The 19,771-nt window shown below is 37.1% G+C and overlaps 1 protein-coding gene and 1 long non-coding RNA gene across 5 annotated transcripts in view; both read right to left on the reverse strand.

The window, feature by feature from the left end:
• Window positions 1-1,191: 1,191 nt before the first annotated feature.
• LOC131835886 (uncharacterized) lies at window positions 1,192-7,350 on the reverse strand. The gene is made up of 4 exons (XR_009355409.1): window positions 7,224-7,350; window positions 3,232-3,326; window positions 2,812-2,931; window positions 1,192-2,206 (listed from the first exon to the last, which is right to left on the reverse strand). It is a non-coding gene; the product is annotated as an uncharacterized LOC131835886 (long non-coding RNA).
• A 5,635-nt stretch (window positions 7,351-12,985) lies between these two features.
• VPS13C (vacuolar protein sorting 13 homolog C) overlaps window positions 12,986-19,771 on the reverse strand; it is a 179,826-nt gene continuing 173,040 nt past the window's right edge. For 3 of the 4 annotated variants that reach the window (XM_059180680.1, XM_059180679.1, XM_059180681.1), the window contains 3 exons: window positions 16,655-16,778; window positions 15,230-15,310; window positions 12,986-14,907 (listed from right to left, as the gene is read on the reverse strand). In XM_059180680.1, the coding sequence (XP_059036663.1) occupies window positions 14,806-14,907; window positions 15,230-15,310; window positions 16,655-16,778 (307 nt within the window). In that variant the 3' untranslated portion in view covers window positions 12,986-14,805. Of the gene's footprint in view, window positions 14,908-15,229; window positions 15,311-16,654; window positions 16,779-19,771 lie in introns of those variants that run through there. The other variant, XR_009355410.1, reaches the window with a different exon arrangement.

Below are 19,771 nucleotides of genomic sequence, written 5' to 3' on the forward strand. Positions count from 1 at the left end.
CTATAAAGATTGTAAAAAAAAAAAAAAAACAAAACAAAACAAAAAAAAAACTTAAAAAGATTAATTAATCTTAAACTTCACCTTTCCTTATTAAATGCCTCCAACTCTAAGGGACCTAGCTCCTTGGTCTGAAAGGAATTTAGTTAGCATTTATAACCTGTCAGTGTAAATATCTTTTCAAGAGACACATATGATTATTTTAATTCAAGAAGCCAATTCAGCGTTTATAAAAGGTAACTAAATCCGTCAGCATGCCCATCCATTTTCTTTTTGCATTAATAAGACTGTGCTTCATAATTTAATTCTGAAGTGTACAATTCAAGTATGCTTAGATTAGTAATAATTATGCACATATTAATATATAAGTTTACTTTATTGCAAGAGAATTAAAATAAAGAAACTTTGTTCTCAAATTTTGAGAGCAATGAAAATAATAAAGTTGTGTTAGACCCAGTTGTTTCTTCCTTACTTCAGTGCCTCCCTAGGCCAAATGGTCCAGATAAGCAGAGACCGGTTATGTCTGTGTCCCCAGCTACTGCAGTGCTTGGCACATGCTAGGTGCTCATTAAGTTTTTCTTTAACTGACTGTGCTAATGACTAGCTTGCAGGTTGGATTCCGAGGAAACTTTCTAAGTTTTGCCAAGGACAAACGTACCTGCCATTATTTAAAAGAATGTCAGCCTCATCGCAACCAGGCCTTTTTACTCATGGTTGAAATGACTTAGCCCACTAAAGAGCCGGAAGGACTTTCAGAACCAAGGTGTTCCATTTCCATCAAGGAGACAGGTGAGAAGTGAGGGCACCCTGAGACTTCTACCTAGGCCTTGACACTACAGACTGGAGCTCCTCTCTTATTCTGGGCAGCTGGGGCCCAGGAGTTGCCCACATGACAGAAAAGCAGCATCGTCAAGATGAGTAAGGACATCTTTTCTCTGCCTACTATGGGCACTCCAGCTGTCACTGTTTTGGAGTTGAGCAGTCCAGGAACACATGACAAGATGCATAAGGAGCTCTGCCTGATGCCCACAGAGGTAAGGTCAGAGTCTCTTCTCCTCTGCAGCTGGGAACTAGGGAAGGGGCAGATTTAAATTAAAAAAAAAAGAAAAGGAATTTGGGGGAAAAGAAGGAAAAACCATGAGGTAGAATCAAATGCAGACTCCCACATTAGTCTGAGCCACTCCTTAACCATGCACTCCAACCCCAGCCTGCGTTATATGGGATGTCCTGCTTAGATGATCTGCCCCGTGAAGACAAGAGCCATTCTGGAAGAAGATACAGTATGTCTTTATAAAAAGGCACTCCATAGGTTTCTGACAGGAGAGAAGTTACAGCAAGCTTCCTTAGAGAGCAAATGAGGCCACCTTGTCCCTCTCTGTTTTGACAAAGATGTTGAATCAAAAGCAAATGTTTCTAGAAGCCACTAACTACCCAGAGCTCTGGTTTTCACATTAATTAATCTAATCAGCCCTAAAACATGTTTGTTGCAAGGATGTGTGTTGTGCTTCATAAGAAGGAGGTTTCTGATGGAAGCATTTAGTGCGTGTTAAACAAGGTACGTGTAGGGCTGGGCTGCCATAAAGAAACACAAAACTGGTTCCATCCAAGGTCAAGAGCTTCCTAAACCCAAATCAGATTCTTGTCAGGCTCTACTAGATCCAGAAACATTTCCCTACCCAGAAAACCTCATTAGCTTGGATTGCTGAAGTAATTCAAGCCAGGCCTCTGCTCTGTCAATGAAATAAAAAAGTTAGGTAGAGCTAATTAATAGTGTAAAGTGTCACTTAAATTACTCTCAAGCATTCTCAATTACCTTAGAAGCAGCAATTGACAATCATTTAGTATATGAGATATGAATCAACTTTATCTAATTCATTAAAGTGGGTCCCCCCAGAGCCCTGGCCAGACCATACTCTGATAGCCTAGTTTAACTTCCAAAATCATTTGTACCCAAAAATAATAAAATTGACTTTCCTTAGAAATTCCCTTCCACGGAGTCTGACTTTGTACCTTTTTACTATACCTTATAGAATTTCTATCTTCAAGGAAAAGACACCTACATCATATAGAGTAGTGTGGAGTCTGACGTCCTCTCACTGCGCAGGCGCCTTCCCTCCCTAACACGGGGTTCATGACTCTCTAAAACAAGGGCCTTGTCTCTCGGCTTTGTTCTCGCTCTGAGAGCCCATGCTTCGCCTTGCTGCAGCCGCTATCACGTGTCAGAATCAAACCCAGTTACTTTGTTGGGAGACCATCAAATGTCAGAAATCTCTAATGTCAAAATCCCAAAGTGTCAAAAATCTCTTAGGCAAATTAGCTCTCTAGTGGGAAAACAGATACATTTTCCCATCTGGGACTCTGAGCCTGCATGCGCAGTGTTTTGGAAGTGTGAGGGGAAAAGGGGAGGCTGAGGTGGGGGAGGGGGTGGGGGTGGGAGAAGGTGGCAGTCTGCTTCATCAAAATATTAATTTTTCTTTAACTGCTCCCCATTTTCAGTGTAGCACCCCAAACTGCCCCCCACTGGGTCTGTTACCTCAGAATGCAGAAGCTCTGTCAATTTCCCCCGGGTACTACCCGCCCCACCCATCACACCCCTGCACATGCCTCCTTCCTCCCACCTGCATCCTTCAAAGTTCAGAAAAGGGATGTTAGCTGGCTGTGGGAGGTTGGGGAGATGTGGGGATCTAACTACTCGCTTAGGACTTTCAGTGAATCCTCTTCTTTACATTTCCACCCCAAAACATGGCCTCCTTTACTTTAAGTCTCCCCAGAGTTCTTCAGCTTGATCCCCACCCCACCCTATCCCTACCAAACCTTGTGTCAGCTCCATCCAGGTTGCTCAGTCAAATACAGTCAAACTTGTGGCCACCTCTCTCATGAGCTGTCCTCGCCCTTGGAGTTCCGTGTCCATGTCACTGCTGTCATCTGGAGGGACTGTGGGGAGAAAGCAGATGCACGGTCGAGCTCGGCTTTGTTTACGCAGATATCTTCAGAGCAAGGTTCCTTCCGTATTTGATCCAGCCCCCTCTCTCCAGTTTTCCCTCCTTGCCTTTTGCCAAGACCCAGAATTACTTCAACATCTGCCTTCTTCCTGTCACCAGGAGCCCTACTCCTCGTACAGGAAGTGTCCATAGAGAATGCTGTGTAGCTCTGGACTGAAAGATAGCCTTGTGCCTTCTGGTACAGTTCTTCCAGGTGTGTGCGTGGGGGAGGGGGGAGGGGCGTCCAACTCACCAAGCTGTGCGAACATACTTCTTCAGTTCTGAGAGTAGCACGAGTATGAGGCTGTGGTCTTTTTCTTTCTTTCAAATATGAAATGTCTTGTATATCTACAGTGTGAAAAATACTTATAAACACTCATGCACTTATCACCTGGATTTAACAGATGTCAACATTTTGCCATTTTTGCTCGCAATCCCTCTTTCACTGTTCACAAACAAGTCACTGTAAACCTACCAAAAGCCATCCCTCTCCCATCCCTTTCCTTTTGTCACCCACCCTTCCTAGAAGTCATCAGTGTCCTGGAGTTGGCACGTGTGAGTTTCATGTGCCTGAAACGTCTTGTAACTTGTTCTTTTCACTCCACATTTTTTTAGCTTATATACACATGTGTGTGTGCACGTGCCATTTTAGTAATCTTTTTATGCTCTTTTTTAACCCACTACTGATAGACAGTTGTTTCCATATTTTTGTTTTTATTTGAAGTGTTGCAGTAAACATCCTTGTATATTTACTTATTTCCTCTTTGCTTGTTTGAGAGTTTCTCCAGGTTGGATGTTGAGAGTGGAACTGTTTTGTACGCCTGTGTTCAGCTGTGTGGGTAATGTGAAATTGCTCTCTAAAGCGATTTTATATCCCATCAGCAATGTTTTACTGGGCCCACATTTCCGCATCCTGTGAAACATCAGCTGTGCTAAAACTTGGATTTTTTGTCAATCTGACAGATGCAAAAGGGCATGTCATTGTTTCGATTTGCATGTTCCTGATTACTTTTTAGATTTCCTTTTCAGTGAATTGTCTGTTCATTGCCTTGGCCCATTTTTCTATTGGGTTGTCTTTCTTCTTACTGAGATGAGGGAGTTTGTCATATATTCTTAATTAATAACCCTTGGTCAGTTATCCAGGCTGCAAATATTCCCTCCTCGTTCATGGCTTGTCACTTCACTTTCTAATGGTCCTTTCTCCTACAGGAAATTCTAGCTTCTCAAGACCATAAAGATATTCTCTCACATTTTCTTCCATAAGTTTTAAAGTATTACTTGCATATAGAGCCTCTTTATACCTGGTATTTATTTTAGTGTATCATATGAAGAAGAAATCTTTATATTTCTCCATATGAATAAATTAATTTCTCAAGCATCTTTATTGAATATTTTATTTTGATGAATGGAATTTTTTTGAGGAGAAATTCACATTAACAATGAACCATTTTAAAGTACACAATCAGTGGCTTCTAGTGCACTCAGAATAAGTGGCCACAGTCGCTCTCTAGCTAGACAACTTTCTCATGATCCCTAGAAGAACATCCCATATTCTTCAAGTAATCACTCTCCATTTCCTCTTTCCCCAGCCCCTAGCACCCACTACTTTGCTTTCTGTCTTTGTGGCTTTCCTTATTCTGAATACTTAATATAAAAGGAATCATACAAAATGGGACCTTCATGTCAGGCTTCTTCGACCTATCCCAGTGCTATTGAGGAACATTCATTTCGTAGCATGTTTCAATACTTCATTCCTTTTCATGGCTGCACAATATTCTGTTGTACATGTATACCATGATTTGTTTACCCATCCATTTGTGACTATTATGAGCAATGCTGCTGGTCTTGACTGAAAGATATAGGAGGATATAGGAGTTTCAATATGTAAAGCACTGAGCACCTGGGTGGCTCAGTTGGTTGAATGTCCAACTTTTGATTTTGGCTCAGGTCATGATCTCACCCCAAGTCAGGCTCCATGCTCGGCATGGAGTCTGCTTGAGATTCTCTCTTCCTCCCCTCCCCCTACTCTCTCTCTCTCTAAAATAAATAAATAAATAAATCTTAAAAAAAAACACTTAAAATAGTGTCTGAAACTTATATAGTAGAATGTTTTATTAACTATCCTTATTATTCTTCTTATTTATTACCATATATACATGGTTCTGTTATTAGTCTATTTTGTTATGTACACCTATCTATCTCTCCAAAAATATTATATCATTTTCATTAAAACTACAGGTTATTTCATAAGCTTTGAAATGTAAGAAAAAAACCCACAATTTCCACTTATCTTGTTCCTTAAACGGACACTTCTTGGCCTTTCAATTTCCAGGTGAATGTTTGGAATAGCATTTCAAGCGCCAAAAAACAAAAAACAAAAAACAAAAAAAACTTCATGGAATGTTGATTAGCACTGCGTAGGATTTAGACATGAGTTTGAACACAATTACCCTTTAATGTGTCTTACCATTCATGAACATCGTGTAACTTCCCATCTAAGAAAAATTAAGCTTTATTTCAGTAGGTTTTATAATTTTATCCACGTCTTGCAAAGTTCTGATAAACTTCTTACGCACCTCTTTTTGCTATTTAAAGCAGTATTTTAAAGTTTATCTATTTCTTTGTTTCTATTACTTTATATTTTATTCCTTCCTTCTGAGTTCAACTTCCTTTCACCTGAAGGTCATCCTTTAGTAATTTTTTAAAAAAAGATCTGAACATGGGAAATACCTTTTTTTCCCCCCCCTGAAAATGGTTGTTTAACCCATACTCTTTGGTGACAATTTGGCTGATAAAACACAACTAGGCAGACAGCTGGTTTTCTCTCAAAACCATGTAAATATTCCATTTTCTCCTAGGGGCTATTATGTTGAGAATTCTGTTGTTGGTCTAATTGTTGATCCTTTGTCAGAAATCTGTTTTTTTTCTATTTTTCTCTTTGTGTTTGCACTGCTATAGTTTCAATCCAATATACATTAGATTTGTATTTTTTTTTTAATCCTATTCTGGGCTCACTTTGTTTCCTGTATCTATCATAGCATATCTTTCATAAATTCTGGAATATAGCAACAATTTCTTTATTTCTCTCCTTCTAGGACTTGGATTAGAAGCATGTTGGATTTCTCTTTGTATTTTCTATGTCGCTTATTTATATTTTCCATCTCTTGATTTCTGCTGTGTTCCAGGGTATGTACTAAGTCAATACTGTTTTCCAGTTCACTAATCTTACTTCAGCTATATTTAATTTACTATTGTAGATGTTCATTGACTTTTCATTTCAATGGTATTTTCCATCTCTAGAATAGCCACTTAGCTCTTACTCAAATTCTTCTTCTGTTCATATAGTATCTCATTTTAAATACATTTTAAGTGTATCTATTTAACATTTTTTATTGACCATTTTGGCAGTCTAATCCTAGCAGTGACCTACCTTCTTTCTGATTTGGCAGATTAACCCACATGGTGAACATTTATAATCCTCTATCCAAAGCAAGTTCTCAAAAAAATTTTCAGGTGATAGGGTTAGTCAGCAGGAGAATCTTCTGAATGAAAGATTGTCTACTTTGGGCTGCTATAACAAAAATTCCATAAATTGGGTGGCTTATAAACAACAAACATTTTTTACAGTTCGGAGTCTGGGAAGTCCAAAATCATGATGCTAGATTTGGTGTCCAGTGAGAACCCATTTCTTGTTGACAAAATGGCACCTTCTCTGTCCTTAAATGGTGAGGGCTTTCTAAGGATCTTTTTTTTTTTTTTTTAATAAATTCTTGAAAAAAAATAGTACTTAAGTAATCTCTACAGCCAATGTGGGGCTGGAATTGACAACCCTGAGATCAAGGGTCACATCCTTTTCCAACTGAGCCAGCCAGGCATTTCAGGGTCTCTTTCATAAAGGCATTCATCTCCTTCACGAGATGAATCACTTCGTAAAGGCCCTACTCCCAATACTATCCATCACTGTGGAGATTACAATGTTGATATGTGAATTTTGGGGGGACAAAAACATTCAGTCCACTGTAGTGATATCTTACTGGAGAGCCTAAGTTGGCTTGGTGTGGCAGGATAGGAGAGCTTTGACTCCACCAAATACAGTCTGGATCCTCAGACAACTAAAGGGCCCTGCTGAGGGTGTGCCTCTGAGAAAGAAAAGCACAATTCTATCTTTACAGCAGTAGCCTGGCTCCAGATGTAGCCATTCTTCTTCACAGGTCACCTAAAGTTTCTCTTTTGGCACCCACTTACCTGCACTCTCCACATCCAGACTATGCTCACATGCAAGGACTAGCAACGGTATCTCAAAACTTCTTCTTTTTCTATTAAAGTCTTCATGGTTAAAAAAAAAAAAAAAAACATAAACCTGATCATTTAAAATATATATTTAATGTCTATGGAAATTTTGTGAGAAAGGAAGAATAAAAACTTCAAGTAACACAACTTACACTTCAAAATAACAATTATAAACTTACTGGTTTATCAATAATTAAAATCCATAACTGTCACAGAAAGGTAGATCTGGTCTAAAGATCTTGTTTTCAAATGAAAAAACTGAGGCTGAGGGAGACAAAAGGATTTTGGGGGGTCTTTTGATTTTTAAATTTATAATACCACATAAATTCACTCTTGCTTTTAGTAAGAGTTATCAAAGGGATGACAACAATTTTCTAGTGTAAGTAAAAGTTGTAAATTGAATCAAGTAGAATAATGGGGACAAGTATTACAACAATGGGGTAATTTTATTCAAGTAGTTAATAGGATGGGATATTTACTACTATCGGGAAAGGAGAGAAAATATGGAATTGTCCAAGTTCCACTCTGCCTTAGTTGGTTCTTGCAACATGGTTCAGCTCAGTGTACCGTATCTGAGAGGGACATGGGTAAAATGTTTGTTGATGACTTGAAGTTATGCCTAATCAGGGACGGTAGATAGAAAAGATGAGAACTTGAAAACTTACATGCTCTACTAATTGAATGGTAGGACATGAGATTAACCCTTAATTCCATTATGCAGTGCTCCCATATATAGGCTTCCATATATAGAAAAAGAGCCATTCTTACTCTGATGGCCCCAAGTATTTGGGACTGACCAATAGGCGGAAGCCACAGAAAAACAGATTCATGCTGAATATAAGGCCCTTCCAACCAGAGACTATTACAATTCTATGAATTTAAGTACAACTAAAACAAAGGCCTCTGAGTGAATTTTTCTCCCCCAAAATGAGTGATATTAAACTTAATCAATTTGACATAAAAATAGGCACTATTGGTACTTCTAAAAGAGCTGAATTATAATTCAACATTGATTGAGTCATTAATTTCAGGTAGAATGGGCAATATATTCTTATTTGCTAGTGTAAGTCATGGGTAATCAGTCTTTATAGCCCTTACAAAACAGTGTTTTCAATAGTATCCATTCACCATCTGGATTGTAACAATAGTCATGCAAGATTTCCACTCTATTCATTTAGGGTCAACTCAAAAGAAGCATTTTCTAGATCTCTAAACTTTAACCATGGGAATCTTTAACATGGGCAAGCAACTGTTTCTTGCAATGTATTTGTGGTCAATAATTCCACTTGTATTAAAATGTCACAAGACCTTACAACTATTTCAGCATCTCTCAGAAGCCTGACTCTCTTATCTTAGCTTAAAGAAAAAAAAAAAATCTACAACTGACGGAACACAGTCACTGACATTCAAATGACTGCGGAGTCTAGGAAATCTTTATTTAAAAAAAAAAAAAAAACAAGAATTCTGTCAATCCTCTATTCATACCACACACACCCTTTTTCTTAAACTATTTTTGAAAGTGTGAATCAACCTGAAATGAGTGAAATAGGGAAGATTTGATCAGAAGTGTCACAGTAGGTTAAGAATCTTTAACAGCACTCCATAGGGAAGGGAAGTGGGCCCTATTCAAGTGCGGCTTCTTAATTTAAATCATCAATATGTGCTTGCTGAACTAATTTGCAGCAGAATCCTCTGATGAAGCTATCTTCCATTCAAATTGCAATCTTCAAACACCTGCTCATTTGTCACATTATTACTCCAACATACATGTACTGTGCTTAAAAATATCATTTCTTCCTTGGTAAGCCCCTATATAGTTGTGGTAAAGTATGTATCTTGGGCATTTTTCTCTGCTTCTGATATCAACAAAACTCTCTAACGGTTTGAATATAGCCAAACATCCTGCACTTGATTCTTTGTTCTGGCTGCATGTTAGAAAAGAGGAAAATTTTACATCCTATAACCAGGTTTTATTTCCTAATTTTTACACCCCTAAAGCAATCTTTGCTAGTAAATTGTCACAATAATATTACACCACACATAAGAATTTTCTAGAAAAAAAGAAATTTAGACAAAGGGCCAGTTTAGATTTCGAATATTACTATGGGAAATGCTTGTGTCACTGTTAGACCTAATACACAGATGAGGAAAATTTTGGGATAAAGGTGTGAGGTTCTAAAAGAAATCCAAGAAGCTAACATTAGCCCATGTTCATTCAAAATTGACACGAGTATCCTTGTTTCTAGGAAGAAGTGGAGATAAAAAAGGGAGGTTTGTAGGTGTTCGATCCTAACCTTAGCTCCTCCTATCTCACCATAAGATCTTGGGTAAATCATCTAGTGTCTTATTTCTGTTTCATCTGTAAGATTCATCATATAGTATAATATCAAGATTAATGGACTTGTTCTGTAAAGGTTCAGATAGTAACTATTTTAGATTTTGTCCACCATATAGCTTCTGTCACAATGAGCCAACTCTGCCACTATAGAGTGGGAACTGCCATAACCAGGACAGATGAATAGGTGTTGTGGTGGTCCAATAAAACTTTATTTACAAGAACAGATTTTTTGGCCCCTGGGTTATAGTCCATTAAATGCCAGTATAAAATCTACTTAATGAAGAGAATTTAATAATGGAGATGTACAAGTAAAAAAAAAAAAAACAAAATGATGTATAAAAAAGGAAAGAAGATGTACAAACTTAAATGATGACAAAGGAGGAAAGTGGTCTGAGGGGGGGGGGAATGGAATTACAAGGTAAACGCTTTTCTATTTATTTTTTTAAAGATTTTATTTGTTTATTTGACAGAGAGGGAGAGAGCACAAGTAGGCAGAGAGGCAGGCATAGAGACAGAGGGAAGCAGGCTCCCCACTGAGCAGAGAGCCCGATGTGGGGCTCGATCCCAGGACCCCAAGATCTTGACCTGAGCCAAAGGCAGTTGCTCAACCAACTGAGTCACCCAGGTGCCCTGGTAAATGCTTTTTTAAAGAGATTTTATTTATTAGAAAAAGAAAGGGGGAGAGAGAGATAGCACACAAATGGGGGGCGGTGGCGGAAGAGGGGCAGAAGGAGAGGAAGAAGCATACTCCTTCATGAGCAGGGAGCCCAACAAGAACTGAAGGTAGACACTTAACTGGACTGAGCCATCCAGGCACCCAAGGTAAATATTTTCTACAAAAACAAACCCAAAGACCAAGATCTAAAATCTATTTTTAATGAAAAAAAATTTTTTTAAAGATTTTATTTATTTATTTGACAGAGAGAAATCACAAGTAGACTGAGAGGCAGGCAGAGAAAGAGAGAGGGAAGCAGGCTCCCTGCTGAGCAGAGAGCCCGATGTGGAACTCGATCCCAGGATCCTGAGATCATGACCTGAGCCGAAGGCAGCGGCTTAACCCACTGAGCCACCCAGGTGCCCCAATGAAAATGTTTATAATGGAATTTAAACTACCCCTGGGAAACTTTAAGCAGTAGAGTCAATCTCTGGGGAAGCCATTTGGTTCTTCTTCCAAGTTAAAAAAAAAAAATACTGAAGAGCTGAATTCTCTTTGTGAAGTGTTCATTATTATCCTAGTGAATACTATCAACGCAGAGGATCCTGTTAGCTTATTTCATTACCATTCGAAGTATTTTCCCACTAGAAGTCAATTCTAAAAATTTTTCATCCACCAGATATTTACTTAATTAATATACAAGGGGATAGAAATCATGACTTGGTTCTAATTTGTACTTTTCTCCAGAGTTTTCATAAATCTTTATGACACATCATCCTATGGTAACATTTCAGTCTCCTGTATGTCAACATCAATTACTCTGAATATTTTACCAGAACAATTTTCCTGTATAACTGTAAAATGGAACTCTGGCATGGCCTGAAGTAGAAGAAAATTCAGTTGCTCCTCCTGTAATTTAGGTTCTTTTCTAAAAATTGGGAAGCAGCTTTAAGAAACTGACCATTTTGGGGCACCTGGGTGGCTCAGTGGGTTAGAGCCTCTGTCTTCAGCTCAGGTCATGATCCCAGGGTCCTGGGATCAAGCCCCACATGGGGCTCTTTGCTGAGAGGGAGCCTGCTTCCTCCTCTCTCTCTGCCTACTTGTCATCTCTGCCTGTCAAATAAATAATAAATAAAATCTTTAAAAAAAAAAAAAGAAACTGACCATTTTGAGGGTATACAAATCTACAATCTCTTATTTGAAACCCTTTGACTAGATGTGGTTTGGAATACAGAGTTTTTTAAATTTTAGAAAGGCAATACGCTTCATACATCACAGAGCTTCTACCCCTCCAAAGAAGTCTGGAGCAGTACCCTGTAACTGAATATATTAATTTTGCTACAGCCCAACTCATTTATACCAAATATAATAAATGCCAAAATTAGCCAAATATCAGTTCAGATTTTTCTGTCAAAAGTGTTTACTTCAATTTTATGAAAACCTTTTAGTTTTCAGAGCTTTTTGAATTTTGGTAAGGGATGGTGGATCTGCTATAAAAGGCCCTTCTAAAGGCTTTTTCAGATCAAAGAGACCCACTATGTTGGATATTTGAATGATATAGCCTTGTAACTCAAAATACTTTCAAACATAAATTCAAGAATAAGCCTAAATTCTTCAACTATAGGCACAATTACCAAGAGAAATGTGCTCCCCTACTGTTCTAGCGAGTTTCCCTTTCCTTTCAGAACCAACACATACACGCCGTGAACACACATCCATCAGTATTCGTGGACAATCTGGCAGTAATTCTCAACCAAAAGGACTTGTGCCTCAAAGTAAAAAGATGGTTCTTGTAGCTCTGGTAGTAACTGCAGCCCTACATTTTAACTGGCACAGACATTCGTAGAATTATTCTTTAATTATTCTAAGACCAGAACGTTAATCTTTAGTCCTGGCTGTGTACCTTAGAAATGCATGTGGAACACTTAGAATACAGATAGAGGTAACACCAGATCAATACACTTAGAGAACTTAAAGCACAAAAAATCCCCAAACCGAACAAACAAAAAACCCAAAAAACAAAAACCCAAAAAGATAGTGTCCTCCCTCAAACATAATCCAAAATCATGAAACACATGTAAGTAAATCCATCCTAGATCAGATTTTCTGTATGAAACTTTAGTCACTGCATCTTCCAATATTTTGTTCTCTCTTATTTTAATGCCCCTGCTTTTCTATAGTCCACAGCAGGCACCTGTTCTTCCTATTGCCAATCTGGTACTGTAAGAGCCTTCAGATTTGTAGTCTGATCTCCTAGTAAAGGGACTGGGGGGAGCAGAGGGGAGAGAAACAGACGTGGTGGAAGCCTCCCCCACTACCATGCAGTCTAAGAAAGGTTCTACAAGGCCACTGAAGAATCTTCAAGCCAGTTGGCTATCAGAAGACTTCCTGTCTCCAGGAATGAGCCTGTCCTCATATCCTTGCGATACACCATCAGTGATGGAGAGAAACCATGGAAGGCATAACCCCAGTGCAAAGCAGCCAAGGATTTCAAAGCGTGGGAGCAGAGTCCTTGTCAAAGATGTCCCCTTGCACTGGTGACCCCAGAGATCTCCAATGTGGTAAAGGGACTCCACGAAAGCCTTTCTAGCAATTTTTAAGCTCTCCATAACCATCAATTTAACTTCCCACTCTTACAGGATTGGGAGAGGAAAAGGGAAAGACATAGAAAGGAAAGGTAAGTGTTATTTGAATATTTAATACAAACCCACAAAGTTTTCACACTTGTAAACAACGCACCAAATATTTTATTTCTCTCAGTAGTTCATATGCAAGCAATTGATTCTCAAAGCATTTTTAAAAAACACAAAAGACATTATACTTTATCAATGAATTATTTTTCCCAGGGGAGTAAATCAAATTAAATGTTACAAACATTTGTAAGTTTATTTTTAAGTGAACTGAGATGATGAATTTATATACTTCTATAAAATTTTGTGTTCAATGTTTTGTACGTGCCATCAGTACAATATGGTTTCTTAAATATTTAGGACATTGTCAATAGCTTTGATTCCTATGAAATATATAATCTGATATCTCAAATTCCTGATTAAGTCAGCTTTAAAGACACAAAAAAACCAGCACATTTGTTATGAAATTCTGTTTATCATGCTCCCTGTATTAAGTTGTGATTAACTACTGATACAGAACTTCTGTTTAAGGCTAGAAGTTTCATATATGACACATTCCTTTAAAAAAAAAATAGATGATGTTGTAAAGGCAAAGCCCACCATAACTATATCAGAGATAAGATAATTAGATTATCAATTATTATATCCTTCTTTCAGAGTCTACATTAATTACCAATTAGGAAAAATTTAAAAAGCTTTAAGGCTGGTCTTAAAAAACATCAATAAAGATAGAAGAAACCTGAGCACATATCAACAAAATCAGAGCAAACCAGGTATTTCCACATCTTCATTTCATCATTAAGTCAGTGATTTGAGATAAATGTCATGTTAAAATCCAGGAGTGAACGTAAAGATTCATTCAAGGAAATCAAATACTTCTAAGCATTTTTAAAAAAGCCTTTATAGGCAGTGATCTCTGATCAGCGTAAGTGAGATGTGGAAAGGACAAAGATAATACTGTATTGAACTGATTCTCATAAGTTTGCTCTCTCAAAGGACTCTCAAAGGACAGTGTTGTTATATATGCCTAATTTTATTTATATATAACATAACTAGATATTTTTCATTCTTCCTAATAAGTATTTAAAATACATTTCTAGGTATGTAATAGGATAACATCTTAGCATATGATTCACTTAAAAATCTTTCAACTTATAAAAAACCAATTTCTAGAAATATAAAAATATTGAGCTTTTCATATTTCTGAGTCTTAAAAAACATAAAGTGCAATATTTCCATATATCAGCAAGTTATAGTTATGCCACTTAAGTTCATCTCAAAAGAGCATGTAAATAATTTCAGAAGTTTTCCAAAGGCTACATTACAGAGCACAGACCACAGACATTTTCAGATTTGATTTTCTGTATGTTTTTATATTCTAATGCAAGGAAGAAAAATAAGCAGCAAAGTTAAACATGTTTTTATTACCAAAAAATAATGTTTTCATGAAAAGAAAATAGAAGACATGTCATCTCTTCCTTTAGTGGTTTTTCTTCAGCCAATTATCTGATTTACCAAAAATATGATCTCAGTTCAATTATTGAATGAATTACCTTTAAATAAAATATCCAACACCTGTCCAAAGGTTTGTCCAAAACCTCCTAAAGAACACTACTCATTCTAAGCTCTTTTCTTGTTCTTCGGTAAAAACTTTAATTAAAAACAGGCCCCTTGTCCTTTGCTTCACAACCTTAACATTAATGCAAATTTCACTCTGAGTTTCAAGTAATATTTCTTTGAGCGTGTGACCCGCTAAGGGGAAAAATGGAAAATCCAATACCAGTGATCCTAGAAAAAAAGTTCTAAAACCAAAGGATTGCTTGAAAAATTCTTGTTAGCAAGAAAAGAAGAGTGATTTATAGATAAGACCGATGGTTGGTATTTCTCCCAGTAGCAGCCCCCTAGGATCTGTGATTAAAATGGTATTTGGGGCCTGAGAAGTTTCAGTGATGATTGCTTCATCAGTTTTTGCTGGTGTCTCATTGACCATGCATCATCAATGGCATTACATACTTTCTGTAAAATAAAATATTTACTATGAATGGTAAAGTCAAGTACAGGCTCATACGGAGGAGAAGGGCATAAAAGCAAGAGTTGGAGATCTCCACACAGCCCTGACAGAGAAGAACAAGAATACACAGTCTATATGTGTCATGCAAAATAAGACCCTTCTACCTGTAAACCCACAATATATTATTTTAAGCTCACATATCCATCCAGAGTTAAAACTGGAAAAGTTTTTGGGAGAAGTAATGGTTAGTGTTATAACAGATTTTTTAAAAAAAAATCTTTCAGCTCAAAAAACAAAAGGGGGAATTCTTTAAAGTAAATTGTTTACCTCTGCTGTGGTGGTGTCTCGCAAGTAAATGTTCCGAAAACCATGACTGGCACTGTCTTTTTTGTGGAAGAGACCTTGCTCCTGTTTCAAAAGAAATGAGAGAAAAGAAATTATTCTGGGGAAGAAAAAAAAAATCATATCCTTTAATTGGATGTTCAAATGTCAATCCTATTTTATAACCAACTGACTAACTAAATATCCATACTCAGGTATGATAAGAACTAAATCATTTTGGTACAAGGACAGTGGCTCCATGTGGGAGCTGTTAGAATTTATGAAATCGGATGAGTACACATCTATCTAGATAAAATAATGGCTTTCTACAGGTTATGATAAATAGCCTACAGAAACACCACTTGATAACTCACCACATCTGACAAATCAAAAAACCCTTCCTTCATTTTCTTGGCTGATAGATAAAATTCTTATATAATGTAAAACACATTGAGTCAATTCTCACCACTGATGTGAAAGAAAAGTGACAACTGAATATATATGCAGAGTGACAGAGTCTTCTCTGGTTTGAAAACTATGTTTCATATATCAAGGGGGTCTTTCAATTTTGACATTTTACAATGAGGTATGGCTGAAATGCAAAATGGTATTATTTCATGGTTTCTCTTCTTTGTAAACTTCTATGACAAGAAAATATAAAGGATAACAGTACCTGCATCTTTAACTATTAAATTTTATGGTAAATGTTTTTTAGATAGTTTTGGTAAACAGAGATAATATCATTACTGTTTAGGAGAAAATACATACTCCAAGAATGGCCATACTCAGAATGACAATTTGTAGTTTTTTTAAAGGGGTGAAAACAAATTTATAATATATCATATATGAAGAAAATAATCCATTTCAAAATAAAGTGAGCCTGAGAACTAAGCAAAGGGTAGGGCTACCATTCCTGGTAATTACTTGCATGCAATTAAAAGTTCTTCTTTAGAAAATGATGGGAAGGAAAGACATGAGAGTATTATCATATATTTATACTGTACTAGTATCCTCTAAGTACCAAATGTGATAAAACATGACTGTTTTAGATATAATATTTATAATCTCCTAAAAGCCTAAAAAGGCATCTAGGATTACAGCAAAATAGTTACTCATGTGAAGTTAAAAAAAAAAACAAACTAAACTGTATTTACTAATGCTTTATTCTACCTAAAAGGAAGCAGCAACATCCTAATTTTTTCACTGGACACTTGACACAATCAAGGGCTATAAAAAAATAAAGTACAGAAATAAATTGATTACACATCTTTCATTACATTTCACCATATTCTAATAATAGTAATATAATAATCATCATAATGATGATCCTTCAAACACTATGTAGTTAACTGTAAAAGAAAGCCATAAAGCACTGGTTTCCACTCATTTAACAAAGTCTTAGCTCTAAACATGTGATTCATGTTTTCTTACCTTGAATGAAATTTTTAGCATGTTTCCATGGACACTGGGAGGAAATACAAAATCTTCAAATGGACACTGCCAGTCTATGGACATATGGCCTAGGATTTCAACTTCATTTATACACAACACTCGCCTATTTTACAAAAGGAAACAAAAACATGCAGGTAGTCATAAAGAGTTAATTATTCTAATATTTCACTGTGCTGGATGTCATATGCAGTACTCAGTAAACAATATAACCTGGCACTAAAAAAAAAAAAAAAAATATAGTACGCTTCACATTAAAAAAAAAAAAAAAAAAGTCTAGTTAACTGTCAGAAAGCAAATATGGCATCTACCAACTAACACAGCACACTTTCAAAAATTCCCCTTCTGCCAATCTTGCAAAATTCAGAAAAGTGTCATTTTTTTTCACTGACCGAAAAACTGAAATCATCTTTGAAACACGTAAGGAACAGGCTGTACTCTCATCTGGGAAGCAATAAAGGCAGAAGCCCCTGAAAATGTTTTACTTGGAAAATTATTAATTGCTCTTTACTGTCAGTCATTTTTGCCTTCCAGTCAAGAAAGAATGTGCAGGAAATGTCACAAACCTCAAATGTCAGCAAAGATTCACTTTAGGCCGACTAATAAATATCAGGTTTGAACACTTTAACAGTAATGTACTATATCACACAGTGATATATCCCATTTTACTCAATAGCAATAAAAGGAGAGGAGGAGGGGAAGGAGAAGATGATGAAAGAAAAGAAAAAAAATCACAGAATCCTTAAAGGACATCTGCATTGATTTCCCAGTGTGTGATTCAGATTAATTACTTGATATAACCATACCTGATTCTGAAATTTCTATTACAGAAAGCATAACTAGGAGAGTAGAGGACGTGTTAATTCTACAAATATCCAGGGTGCTGGAGAAACAAAGAAGGTAAGATTTCTGCTTGAGAGGCACTCCTAGGTTAGAAGGGAAATAAAAACATAAATATATCCGAAAGCACAGTGGGATGAGTACAGACGCACAGTATGCAGGAAAATTCTTCTGGAGCACCAGAAGGAGGGACTGATTATGTGGGTAAAGTATGTGGTTTAAGAGCAGACTCTTGAAAGAAAGGAGTTCTCTAGGTGGGAAAGGGCAAAGATAGTCCAGACAAAGGGAGCAGAGCAATGACGTATTGAGGAATGTAAGAAAGGGAAGGTTTGTTTCATGAATGTAGAGGTCTGTAGCTGGAACACTAGATCTACAAAGAGGTAAGAAAATTAGCCTAGCGTTAGATCTTGAAGTTTTTTTGTGTGGTTTGTTGCTGTTGTTGTTGTTGCTGTTGCAATTTTAGTAAATTTTGACTTTAATCTATAAGCAATGGGGAATTTCAAAATCAAGTTTCCTATTTTCCCATCATTTGCCCTAGTGGCCAAACAAGAAGTGGGATAGACAATCAAGGTAGAAAGCTACTACGATAGTCCAACAAGGAAACAGTGAGAACCTCAGTTAAGGCAGCATCTGTAACAAGGAGGAGAGCAAGCTAGATTCTAGATGCTTAGAAGGTAGAGTTGATTGAACTTGGTGACTGATGGAGGGTGGGGATGGAAATAAACCCCTGCACCTTTAGTTCTCAGCAGAGGAACTATGGGAATTTAGGGCTGACTTGGACTGCTGTGTACTGTAGGAAGTTCAGCATCCCTAGCCCCAGCCTACAACTGCCAATAGTGCCCTCTCATCCTTGTGACATCCTTTAACCCCATGCCATATTCCAAATAGTCTCTAGAAGGGGATTCCATTCCTTCTGCCTCCTGTTCCAGAAGAGAATCCCAAGAGCTGAGAGTTACAGATAACTATTACAAATCACTCTGTCAAATGAAAATTCACCATAACCACCATCTTTAAATTCTCTTCTCTTGGCCATGCCAAAAATAATATTGTTCTCCTATCACCCTAAATTTCCTTCATTCTCTTCCTCCTGTTTCACGCTTACCAGAGCATGTGAACTGTGTTTATATGTGGAGGGCTGCAATCATGAGCAATAAAACATTCATACTTTTAAAGAAATTAGTGATCTTCCATCACATTAATGATAAAATCTACACCCTTCAGATGTCATGAGCAGACACTTGTGACTTACTTCACCTCCCAGTGCTTCCCTCATCAACACTCTACTGTCCAAATGATCTTACTGTTCTAAGTGCTATACTGTTTTATCCCTCTGTTTGCTATTTACATGTATGAAAACTCCATATTCTGTAAGCTCAAGGACCTCCTCCCTAACACCATCCCCCCGGCACCTTGTTTCCCACCTTACTGAACCAAGAGATTTTCCTCTGTCTTCAGAGTCTCTGTATATCACTTTATCTTAGCACCAAGCACACTGTGATGTCACTCATAATGTTTAGGTCTTCCTTTAGGTAAGGAGGGGACAGAAGATACCACTTGTATCTGTGTCCTACTTCTATCAGACATTGACAGTTCAATGGTTGTAATGTTTATATCCTCCCCCAAATCATACACCAAATCCCAACCCCAATGTGATGGTATTAGAGATGGAGCCTGTGAGGTGATTAGATAATGAGGATGGAGCCCTCATGAGTGGGAACAGTACCCTTATAAAAGAGGCCTGAGAAAACTCCCTCACCACTTTGCCATGTGAGGACACAGCAAGAAGACGGTCATCTATGTACTGAGAAGGGAGCCCTCACCAGACACAGAATCTGCTGTCATCCTGACCTTGGACTTCTCAGCCTCCAGAACTGTGTGAAATAAACATTTGTTGTTTAAGCTGCCTGTCTATAGAATTTTTGTTATAGTAGCCCATAGAAACTAACACAGATGGTTAAAAAAAATGTCTATTCAGAGAACAATTTCCTAATGAAGATTACTAAAATAAAATGCTAAGCAGGAGTTAGGATCAACTAGTGGGGATATAGCCTAATAAATTTGGGTCCTGAGAACTCATTTTTTCTTTCTAAAAACTGTTAAGGAAAAAAATTCAGACCAAATTTTGGATGAATTTCAAGATGGAAAAATTAAAAGTCCTATATATTGGAAAACTCAAAAAGTAATCATAATAGTAATAATACATTGGGTAAAAAGAGCTAATATTAATTTCAGTAAGAAACAGACCAACAATAATAAAAA

The sequence above is a fragment of the Mustela lutreola genome, chromosome 7 (genome assembly GCF_030435805.1).
Source record: "Mustela lutreola isolate mMusLut2 chromosome 7, mMusLut2.pri, whole genome shotgun sequence".
NCBI lineage: Eukaryota > Metazoa > Chordata > Mammalia > Carnivora > Mustelidae > Mustela > Mustela lutreola.